This window comes from Nilaparvata lugens, chromosome 1, assembly GCF_014356525.2.
Source record: "Nilaparvata lugens isolate BPH chromosome 1, ASM1435652v1, whole genome shotgun sequence".
NCBI lineage: Eukaryota > Metazoa > Arthropoda > Insecta > Hemiptera > Delphacidae > Nilaparvata > Nilaparvata lugens.
Genome location: NC_052504.1, coordinates 84,107,052 through 84,119,849, shown reverse-complemented (window position 1 = coordinate 84,119,849; position 12,798 = coordinate 84,107,052). Strand labels below are relative to the sequence as shown.

At 35.9% G+C, this 12,798-nt stretch overlaps 1 protein-coding gene across 21 annotated transcripts in view; it reads right to left on the bottom strand.

The window, feature by feature from the left end:
• Positions 1–12,798, bottom strand: part of LOC111058930 (peripheral plasma membrane protein CASK) — a 545,689-nt gene that overhangs the window by 450,622 nt on the left and 82,269 nt on the right. For all 21 annotated transcript variants that reach the window (XM_039445680.1, XM_039418934.1, XM_039445693.1 and 18 more), the window contains exons 3-5: positions 8,459–8,564; positions 6,503–6,580; positions 1,747–1,922 (exon numbers count right to left, since the gene is read on the bottom strand). In XM_039445680.1, the coding sequence (XP_039301614.1) occupies positions 1,747–1,922; positions 6,503–6,580; positions 8,459–8,564 (360 nt within the window). The remainder of the gene's footprint in view (positions 1–1,746; positions 1,923–6,502; positions 6,581–8,458; positions 8,565–12,798) is intronic.

The window sequence follows — 12,798 nt, the reverse complement described above, 5'->3', positions numbered from 1 at the left end:
TGATTTCAATTGAATTGTTCTTCGTTCATTCCTAGAAGAGCCAATAGCGTAGGTAGGCAGGGCGTGTGTGCCTGCGCGTGGTGGACCGAGGGTCAGCTCAATTCTTCAGGGCTCACGGCTGCTTGGACAGACTATAGCAGGGGTGGCCACTAACCTTAACTCAGGGAGCCACAAATTTATGAAGCTTGTTTCAAAGCGAGCAGAATTGTTTGGAGATTAATTTATGGTTGATAAATTAAAGACTCTTTTTAATTTTAAAAGAAGGAGCATTTATGTAACACTATAACATTAGTGTTCAAGTGCTTTTTCAAGTGTTCAATTTAGCTGTTGGTTGTTTTAAGTTTGGTTGATAATTGGTAATCGCAATTCGCACGAGTTCACGCAGATGTTCATCAGTTAGTTCAGAACGATGTTTAGTTTCGATGAACTTAAGTGTTGAGTACAGTGATTCACACACACATACGTAGTACCAAATATTGAGATTAGTCTCATAGCAGACACTTTTGTTAGAGGGTATTTTTCTTCTGGGACTTTCTTCCAAAAATCGATAGCTGAAATGCCAGGTTGTTATAGTTGGCTTAAACGACTTTCAATTTACTTTCATACTTCAAAAATTAATACAATTTACTTTTTCGCCCCACTTGGATGTAATGAGCTGGTTTTCGTGCGTCATATGGAGGCCGAAAATGATTGTTTTCCGACCAGGCCGGTAAAATTTTTACGGCCCTAGGGCTGTAAAATAACCTTGAAGTCAGCTGATTCTGATGCGATGTGGACGTGTTTACAAAATAAGTTATGAAACGGAATAAGTTTATGCTTCTAGAATTGAATAAAGTATTTTGCAATAAGATACTATCATTTTATTTGGATGAATGAAATACAGATAAGATATATTATAAACCATTCAAATTCGATTTTTAGAGTTGGATAGAACTTCTAACCTAAACTTCCACAGTCGACGACAAAAAGCATTGTTGAAGTTGACATTCAGATTGGCCAAATTTCAATCATAAATCAGCTGATCAAAAAACGTTTCCTTATTAATTGTGTTTAAGAATCAAAACATTTATAATAATATCATCTCATTGTCATTCGAAAGAATTTAAGAGTATAAACTCAACCAACCACATTAAAACATAATAATTGAACATAATCTTTTAGGTTATTTAGACAAATCAGAATAAAAAATAAAAATACTTGGAAAATTTCCTGATATTCAGACCTAAGATTTGCTAGAGCTATGACCTTCCAGTTTTGCTTTCGGAAGTGCCTAATAAACAATTATTCTCATATAATTTAATTATTCTCATTTATATTGTTTTATTTTTCTGTGTGGCGAAAAATAGCGTTCGCACCACGGGCAAAAATGTTTTTCCAGCTCTCAATATTTTCTAGCTCTCAATATTTTCTAGACGGCCTACGGCCTCGGACTTGAAAACCGATTTCGAGCCGGAAAAGTCTCATTTAAATATACTATTACAACTATAATTTTTAAAATAATTTTTACTCTGAACTTGGATTCGAGAGCTGCATGTTGCTCGCGAGCCACGTTGTGGCCACCCCTGGACTATAGTGTTCCTATTGCTCTTTTCTGTTTCTCATCGGCACGCTTGGTCATGCATAACCAAGCTTACACTTGCACATATGCACTTATACATATACTTCAATGTGATCACACAGTAAATCTTTACTTTAGGTACCGTTTTATAGTGTCAAATTTACAGTAAACACAGAAAATAAACTGACCTCCGTTAAGAACTTTTCCATTCTGCAGTTGAATGGCGACGCCGAATCCGCCGAGCTTGACCGGTGCGGAGTTCTCTTTACTGGCCAGCAGAACGCAGTGAGGTTTGATGTCTCTGTGAATGATGTCGTTTTCGTGGCAGTACCTGAGCGCCTCCAGGATTTGACGCATGTAATGACTATGCAACAAATAATGACTCATTAACACATTTCATAGAATTCAATTATTGCACACACAATATGCAGGAAGAAATACAGTTGAATTGATCGAACCCCACAATTTTTTGAAATTCAGGTTGAAATTTACGAGATTGAATTTATGGAAGCTTCAGACTTATACAACACCCACAAATATATCACTTCACGTGTTGAACTGATCGATTATAAATACAGTCCATTGATCGAAACAGACTCAAGTTTGTAATGCAGGTAGAAATTTACAAAATTGAATGCACGTAAGCTTCAGACTAGAGCCAAGCCACTATAGTGTTTTCCGGACGAGTCGGCAGGACAGGAAGCTCTCCGATTGGCTGATTATCAGCTGATCTCTGAACGCTAACTCAATCAGCCAATCGGAGAACTTCCTGCCCTGCCGACTTGTCTGAAAAACGCCTCATGTGGCTTGGACCTTATGCACCACCCAAAAATATACCACTTCTATTGATAATGTGAATTGACGAAACGAATTGTGAATGAATAAATTCATTTTATCTTAATTCAGAAACTCAGAAAAATATCTCAATAAAACAGATGAATGTGATTCACTGAATGAGACTTAATCTATTTCGGACTATGTGTTATCTAAATTTTGGGAGAGGAATAGCACAAAGTTACCATATTTTTCATTTGTACATTATACTTATTGTATAAATGAATGAATTCAATCGTTGACAATTAGCACCCATAGCAACTTTACAATGTTTGGACAAAAACGTTGAACTATATAATATCATAATAAATTTGATTGTTGTATTTCTGTAACTTCCCACACGTGAACATCCGAAAACAACATCTGATGATTATTCTAGGCTCTCTTACTAGGAAACATATTGAAAAAACTTGACATTTTCAAATAAATTTTGTTTTTAGGTGCTACTTTTCAAAGCAGAAACCGTTTGAAATGTTCTATGGATTATGTAGAATCCCAATTCTGGATTCCATACATCTACATTCATCTTTGAGAAAATGCTAGGTCAACAGTTATGAACTTGAATATTCACAATAATTATTTGGATTTATAGGACATTCCATTAGACTAGAGTGATGACTGTTATTCTGAACTAAGAAAGCATTTCTGTCGGGTATAGTAACAGAGCTCAATTATTCGTTGACGGCACTTCATCTGAGAGATACTCGTACTTCATATCTTTGCAGGCTCTATTCATTTTTCACCTCTAGGAGCAAACACTACACTTTCGCCTGCTAAAACATTAATCCTCCATCTCACGTATTTTCTAGCTCTCCTTCCATTACAATGTACACCTGCATACAACGTTAGTTTTGTTCATTTTTTATTCCATCTACATAACTTCCATTTAAAACTGTTTCTTCTAATTGGCTAACACTTTTAAGTGGAAGATCAAAGAGGGAGAGAGAGTTTTAAAATAAGAATGGTTGTTGTGATAGATCCCTTAATTATTATTGATAATGAGAATCCAACAGAAGACAAATATTGATCAACCATAATCACCTTTTTGTAACCTCAGTTTAAAAGTGTTTTAAAGACGATTCAGGAGAAAAAACGTGTGTCTTTTATATATAAAGGTGCGTACAGATATACGCGCCGCGAACATGAGCAATTCACTTTTAATCAGCTGATTATATCTGTATTTTTACAGAAACGGTAAGATACAGATATAAAAAGCTTGGCATCAGCTGATTAAAAGTGAATTGCTCATGTTTTCGGCGCGTAAATCTGTACGCACCTTTATATGTAGTGAATACTTAGTAATAATGGGAAAAATCATTCAACTGTATTGATGACAGATTTTGAAACTAATTAGCATAAAACTCTACTTTTGAAACATGAAGAGTTTTAAAAATATCGATTTCAGAGAAGAGGTTGTCTGTGTGGACAACCTCTCGACAATCACGTTAACGATTAGATAAATCAAGATAAATGCGCCTGAAACTCCCTTTGGAAGGATGACTACTTGTAGAGCCGACTCCTCTAAATATAATTCATGAGTCTAAATATCGCTTCCCAGTGGTTTGGAACCCACCTTGAGCTCTAGGTTCTCTCATCTCTCATCATCATCCATCTCATTACTGACGCACAAGCCTTGAGTTCATCACCCTCAGAAAAAATCAACATAGATGGAATCATTCATGATAAACTTGAAATGTTATCATAAATGGTATAAATGAATAATATGATTCGATAGAATATAATATTGTTAGTGGGTTAGAAAAGTACATGATGCAGCTAGAAAAGATGATTTGAAAATCACTAGGAGTAGACAATACAAGTAGAATAAGTAAATTAATTAGAAGTATAGCAGAGAATACATTTCATTTCACTAAGGGCAAAACCATGTATTAGTTGACGTTCGTTTTTATTTAATTTATCATGTCCACTGATATAAAATGAGATATTGGTGTAACTGAATGTTGAAGAGATAATTTTATTGAAACCGTTTCTGATCTTGATAAATTATAGAAACTTTATGAGCCAAATTATAAACATAAAGGTATTAATTAAATGGAATTATTGTGGGACGGAAATTAATTTCACGAAGCAAATCTATTTTGTGAAAATATTTAAGGACTGAAAATTTTGTGAAGTGAAGAACTAAAAGACTTAACCTATTTCGGACTATGTGTAACCTTATCTAAATTTGTGAGAGGAATAGCACAATTTTACCTTATTTTTTCTCTTCCTATCATTTTGATGATATACTTATAGTATCAATCAATCAATAAAGAATAAATTATAATATGTTTAAAATTAAAAATATAAGTTATGGAAATGATAATTATTATGAGAGCTATGGAATGAGAATAATATGTGTGTTGGTCTGTAGTCGTCACAACGATTTCTCTGGAAATTAATTTCAATATTTTGATTATCTATTTACAGTTCAGAGTAGTAACATTTTGAATTATATCAAGAGGGAAAGAGCTTTTTGTTTTTGATCTGCTGAATGTAAGGTAGTAATAAGTTCAGCATTAATAGAGCTTGTTATTGACAAATTGTAGTTTTAAATAAAACTATTTTTTATATTTAAAATCTCAAACCATTCATTCAATCGTATGGTCCCGACGCCAACATCAGCCTTGATTTTTTTTCTTATCAGGAAATAAAATAATAATCAGGTCTTAGACCCTCGTCTCCAAAACATGAAATATCAAATTCTTCTTTATATAAATAACAACCACAATATGAAAATAGTTTCTATTTAGATATTTTCTTCTGTTGAGTATCTTAGATATTATATCGAACTATCATCCTATTATATTGAGCGAGCAATTTCTGTATTTTTATATCTGGTTATTTATGTTCAACGGATCTCGAAAACGGCTCTAACGATTTTCACGAAATTTGGAACATAGTAGGTTTATGATATAAAAATTTGATTGCACTAGGTCTCATCCCTGGGAAAACTCGCTGAAGGACATGAAAAGGATAATTCATCCTTGGAAAAACAGATGATAATTTCGTCGTCTGTCGATAACAGAAGATGCGTGTGCCTGTGTGGGAGATCAGCTGTGTAATCAATTAGCTTACCGTATCTCGCGAGAAATCTAGAAATTTTAATTTACTCGATCAAAATGATCTTTTTGTTGACATGAGATGGTATAATTTTACAGTTCTAAGTGATTAGTGAGTGTTATTTTGTTATTCAATTTGGTATGTAAACAATCTAAATTAGAACTTTTATGTTTTCAAATATTTGTACTGAAAATTTGACCTGAATTCAAGTGTATGGAACATAACCTACTTTTTGGAATATTTATAGTGTATAAATCAAAATTCGGGGAAGAAACAGTTTTGGGATGTGCCTGTTAGTCCTTCCCCAATCATTTTAAAGAATTGAGTTCTGCTTATCAATAAATAAATAACGAGTGAAGCTCGGTGCCCCGATATTAATATATTGTTTTCTCAAAGTGATTTTCCACCATATTGCTCAAATTATTTTTCATCACCCACTTAATTTAATATTCTAACGGCTTATTTAAAATATGTTGCATTGCAACTCATTCTCGTATCATTGGTGATGATTGAAAAAAAATGCATGGGATGTGTATTACCATAAAATTTATTTAGGTATGATATCCTCTCTCTCAAATTTTTCGTGCAGTTGAGCAATGAAAATATTATAATCAAAAGGTTACAGTAAGCTGAGAGATGAAATCCACTAACAAAGAGTTAGGAACCATCTCTGTACTACTATTGCGATTAAGAAGTAAGGCTCAACTCACTCTTACGCGACTCAGGTCGAGAAAAGATTCGACTCTAGTCGAGAGCATGTGTTTTCAAATGGTGACATCGCGGAGACTAGAATCGACTAGTCTGAGTGTTACCATTTGGAAACACATGCTCTCGACTAAAGTCGAGTCTCTTCTCGACCTGAGTCGCATAGGACTCTAGTCGAGAGCATGTGTTTTCAAATGGTCACGTCGCGGAGACTAGAATCGACTGGTTTGAGTGTTACCATTGGGAAACACATGCTTACGACTAGAGTCGAGTCTTCTCGACCTGAGTAGCGTAAGTTTGAGTTGAGCCTAATTATACTACTTAATTAAATAGGAAATATACCTCGCAACAGCTTCACTGTAGGCGAATCCGTCAGTGGCTCTTCTAACAATTTCAAAGCAAATATCAGATCCATCCATGCTGAAAAAGATGAATGAATACAATTTTCAATTCAATATTATACACATTTATAACATATCAGATCATTTGATTCATAAAAATCCATGCTGAAAAAGATGAATGAATACAATTTTCAATTCAATATTATACACATTTACAACAATCAGATCATTGAATTCATGAAAATCCAATTCATTACTTGCTATTCATCTTTATATTATCTTCATCATGAGGGTCGCTCTACACTTAGTTACGCTACGCTGAAATACGTCTTGGGAATACGTAGCCGTCCTATCTTCCAATATTGAAAGCTGCGCTACGCTGATGTGAACGGGACAGATTCGCAGCTTGGATTTAACATTGGGAGATAAGACATATTTCACGGTAGCTTAGCTACATGAGAAGAGACCTCAAGTTATGAGATAATTTAATATCTAGTAAAGTGCCAGTAAATTGAGACAAATTTCAATAATTGACTGAAGTATAAGCTTGTAGAATAAATTTCATGCATTCTCACTCATCAACTGCAATAAAATCTAGATGTCACTCATCACTGCTTCGATTTATTCTATGATATATGAAATTTCTAATTTATATGATTACATTATTGTATCTCAAACCTGAAACATAATGTAGCACTTTTTCTTCAATATTATTATAGAGCCCATTCTGGGAACATGGAATATGGTAATTGTCCGATTCACAATTATTTACCAGGTAAAAAGTTCCGCGTCCCATAGGAAGAATTTTGACAGTTTCTGTACCAGAAACCAGTTCCAAGCTCCTGCCCACAGTCGAAGCCTGGTAAATAATTGTGATAGTTCAAACTTTCAGAGCTCTTATTGGTCTATTGAATATTGTAGTCTGCTTGCTTCTCTGCGCATGCGTTGATAGCTTGTTTGTTTACCATAGCATAGCCATAGAATACATAATCAACAAATGATGTTTGATAACCATTCGTTAAATGAATTTTTCTATAGAAAATTAAAGAGTAATGAAATGAAAGAGATGCACACTTTTCTTGACGGTAAGTTTGTAAAACAGCCTTTGTTCATTTACGCAGCTAGTAAACGACACATTTTGGTGTAAATTAAAACTTAACTGTAACTTCATAAGTGCGCGCCAAAAGCTTGAACCAACGATTTTGAAATGGTTGATATTTGGGAACATTTTGCACTGGTCACGTGATTGAACAATTTACCACTAGAACAATTTACCACTAGAACAATTTTTCGTGTTCCCAGACCGTGCCCATTGAGTAAATGATAGGCTACTGTTTAAGTACTTTTTAGATACTGTTTAAGTAGATACTGTTTTACTTGTATCAGTTGTACCTGATATTATACTGCCAATGGCCGTTTTCACGCTCACCGGTTTCTAGCCGACACTACACCCAGAACGTAAATGATTGGCTGAGAATCAACTGTTGGAGAAAATCAGCCAATCGGAGGACACTCTGGATATCATATGGGCGAGAAATTGGAGAGTGTAGAAATGGCTTACACATAGTAAAAGGATCTTTCCTTCTCTGTGTTATAGCCTAATGAACCTTACAGCACAGCTTGAGGTCAATGAGACTCGAGACCAGTTAACTCTATATACTACATATAGAATTAATACTATTAAGAAGTGTACTCCTAATACTATGTGCATATCGAAGTGTAGAATTCAGTGCTCAAGTCAGTGACTGAGCACTGAGACAGTCATAACTTTAATATCGAGATAACGCAATATTAATGAATAAGAAGCTATTTCCGTTACAAAAATCTAGTGTGAAAGATCGACATAGCTTCCAATCATCTCGTAATTTACTTTTAATCAATAATTGAGTAATTGCAAAGCATAAATAGAATATAATTTCCAACACAACCCTAGTCTTTTTAAATACTTAATACTTACTATTCGAATACCATATACAACATTCCTTCTGAGCTATAAGTTTCCAACAATTCGACTATATGGGGGTGCTTCAACATGTGGCATATTGTAGCTTCTCTTTTTAAATCTGAAACAGAGATTAAAGTAGTGATTATTGTGTAAACTGATGAAAAAAAAGCACAATATCAGTTATAAGAAGTCAAAATTAATTGCAGCAGTAGATTCTTTTTAATTGTAGATAAGATGAAAACAGAACAATGAAGATTAAAATATGAAGAATCTTATTGACTTTCCAAACGAAACACAAGAATATGAGTTTTAGTATATGTATTCTGTCTGTAGTTTTCTGCTCGTAAGCAGGTCCTTCTATATGGCAGCAGCCCTCCACTCTCTTCTATTCACTGCCAGTCGCTTCGTTGTATAGTAGCTCATCCCCTCCTTGATGTCGTCCAACATTTTGTATCTTCTTCTCCCTCTTCCTCTTCTTCCCTGAATGGTCCCCTCCATGGCATCCACCAACAAGCATTGCCGTCTCATCCAATGTCCCAGCCATCTCCTCTTTCTTCTCTTTATCACATCCAGCAGACACCTTCTTTCCCCAACCCTCCTCAACACCTCCTCGTTTGTAACTTTATCCCTCCAACTGATCCCCTCCATCCTTCTCCATATCCACATTTCCAATGCCTCAAGCCTCCTCTTATTCTCCTTTCTCAGCGTCCAAGTTTCTGCACCATACAGTGCCACACTCCAAACATAGCACTTTATTAGCCTTTTCCTTAGTGTCTTGTCCAGTTGGCTACAAAGAATTCTCTTTTTCTTATTGAATGCTGCTTTTGCCATAGCAATTCTTACTTTGATTTCTTTGTTGCATTTCATATCCTCTTCCATTATGCTTCCTAAATACTTGAAAGATGATACCTGTTCCAACTGTTCACCCTCCAGTACAGCATTCCCCAATCTTGCTTTCCCTGCACCAATTCTCATGCACTTTGTCTTCCTGACGTTTATCCTCATTCCATACCTCTCACAAGCCTCATTCACATCTCTCAATATTCCATTCATCATTGTCCAGCTATCAGCCAGGATCGCCATATCATCTGCAAATCTTATTCACTCTATGTGTCTTCCTCCAATGCTGACTCCTCTTTTGCCATCCAAACACTCCTGCAATATATCCTCTAGATAAACGTTGAAAAGGATTGGTGACATACAACATCCCTGTCTCACTCCTCTTCCTATTCTACTCTCTTCTCCAATTTTGCCCTCTATTCTCACTCTGCTGGTCTGGTTGACATACAGGTTCCTGATTAGTCTCCTCTCCTCCCATTCCACACCTCTTCTTTTCAGAGTATCCATAAGTCGGTCCCATCTGACTCTGTCAAATGTTTTTTCCAGATCCACAAATTTCACAAAAACCTCTCTCTGTTACTCTACAAATCTCTCTCCAATTATATGTATTACACCAACAAATTAAATTAAAATGCATTATTACAAATCAACTCATTGAAACGATCAATTCAGGGATTTGTTGTAAATAAGAATGTGGAAGAAAAAAACGATCAACATGAATTATATTATAGCTCTCCTATTATTAGCTGAGCGCAATTATGTGAATTGAGGATTGAATCTATTATTAGGCAAGGATTCACTAGCTTAAAAAAGTGTGAGAGTGAAGTTTCAAATCGATAGATTAAGGTGTACATTCTCCTTCTTATGATGGAAAAAATTGATATGAACAAGTGTGAATCGATGAATTTGAAATTTCACATCTTGGAGAAGCGTGAAACGCTCATTGGAGAAGAATTCGCTATCATTGGAGAGAATCACTCTTGGAGAAGAGGGAATCGATGACTTCACATCTTGGAGAAGCATCAAGGTTCGACCTTGATACCCTATGATCGAGGTATAACAAGGTTTAATTTTAGTTACACCTAAGCATCTATACAAAATCAAATTAATTACGGAAAATCAGGTATGTTGAGATTACGACAAGGAGATTTGAAATAGACAATTTGACAAGTTTTCTATGAAATCATTAGGTTTTGTCACAACATGATCTTATGCAACAAATTTGATAACAGGAAACTATGCTTTTAAAAATTTCAAATGAATAAATCAATTAATTAGATGCAATCAACCAGATGAATGATATCATAATATAGTTTTCTGATTGATTTTATTAATGGGAATAGACTTCTATAATAGAGGTACATGATTGATTTTTCAATCAGATAATCTTCACTTACTCCTTACACTGAAGCTCAAGATAAGTATGTTCAAAGAAGGCAGTATTTTATTAAGATGATTGAATGGCTACCGAAATTATATTAAATTACCTTACTAATAGATTCTGATCCTTTCAATCAATATAACTTGACACCAGGCAATAAAATCAAGCTTTTCTCACAGAACTGGAGATGCACTCACTAGATTCTAGTTATCTACGGGCCATAATATGCTAACACTACGTTTAACTCTAAACCACGTTTAGTTGTAGATATGGTTCTATTTATCATTATGTGTTTCATACGGGGTTTAAACGAACAGTTGACATTTCTCCGTTTGAACAGAGTATCTGCATACAGACACTATAAGGAGGTCCATGTTATAATGGCAGTGGAGAAAGATACGAGAACAACGTCTCCGATCCTCTGTCTTGTCAATGCCTTCTATAGTCAGTAGCTGATACAGATTTATTGATCATATTATATTAAGCGAGCAATTTCTGTATTTTTATATTTGGTTATTTATATTTATTTATGGTTATTTATGTCCAACGGATCTCGAAAACGGCTCTAACGATTTTCACGAAATTTGGAACATAGTCGGTTTATGATATAAAAATTCGAATGCACTAGGTCTCATCCCTGGGAAAACTTGCTGAACGACATTAAAAGGATAATTCATCCTTGTGAAAACAGCTGTGACTTAAGCCGTCTGTGGATAATGAAAAAGTGCGTCTGCGGAAAATCAAAATATCGCATCCCCGAAATTCATAAGCTGACGTATAGCCAGCTGTAAAATATAAACACGATCATTTTGAATTATAATTGTGTTCTGTTTATCAATAAATAAAAATAACGAGCGAAGCTCGGTGCCCCGATATTGTAATATTAATTGTTCATTCTCTTTAAAATAATCATTTATATTTTATTAAGCAAGAAATTATATTTTTTCAATAATTTCATGATTAAGATGACATATTTTGTTAATTAATTATCAACTCAACATTGTTAAAATACGATCTGGCAACAGAGCAAAGCGAGAAAGAAATAGCGCTATCCGCTTTGTTGAATGATAGACAAGAACAGCAATACCATTGCCAATCAAACACTGCCATTATTAAGCTGCGTACACATACTCGTGCTTCCAACCCGCACCGAGCACGCTCCTCCCTCGTACCGCCCACGTACCACCATCGCACAGCAATCGCTCCGCCTCCGCTCTCTACTCGCACCGATCATGAACGTTACGGAAGATGGTAGATCTTCTCGCGTTCCCCGGTCGAACCATTGTTGCTCGCCGGTCGATCATCAATCGCTCTGCTGGAGTGACGTTCGGTTGCGGAGCGGAACGAAAGTCTGTACGCACCTTAACGTGTACCGCATTATAGTAGAATCTACTTCCAAGTAGAATCTAGGAGAACAGGTCGATTCAACAATCTACAGGTATATTCACTTTAAACTGTCAGCAGTTCCCCATAAGTAACACCAGCGCTTCCCATTCTACAAATGCTGACAACTTGAAGTTGATTCTACTGTAGGAGTAAAGATGGACTCTATAAAGATAAACTGTGGGAGTGCATTTGAGGATATTAGCTGCATGTCATGGACATGTATCGCAGAACCTACTCGTGCTTCCAACCCGCACCGAGCACGCTCCTCCCTCGTACCGCCCACGTACCACCATCGCACAGCAATCGCTCCGCCTCCGCTCTCTACTCGCACCGATCATGAACGTTACGGAAGATGGTAGATCTTCTCGCGTTCCCCGGTCGAACCATTGTTGCTCGCCGGTCGATCATCAATCGCTCTGCTGGAGTGACGTTCGGTCTTGGAGCGGAACGAAAGTCTGTACGCACCTTAACGTGTACCGCATTATAGTAGAATCTACTTCCAAGTAGAATCTAGGAGAACAGGTCGATTCAACAATCTACAGGTATATTCACTTTAAACTGTCAGCAGTTCCCCATAAGTAACACCAGCGCTTCCCATTCTACAAATGCTGACAACTTGAAGTTGATTCTACTGTAGGAGTAAAGATGGACTCTATAAAGATGAACTGTGGGAGTGCATTTGAGGATATTAGCTGCATGTCATGGGCATGTATCGCAGAACCTATCTGCGCAGCAAACGGCTTGG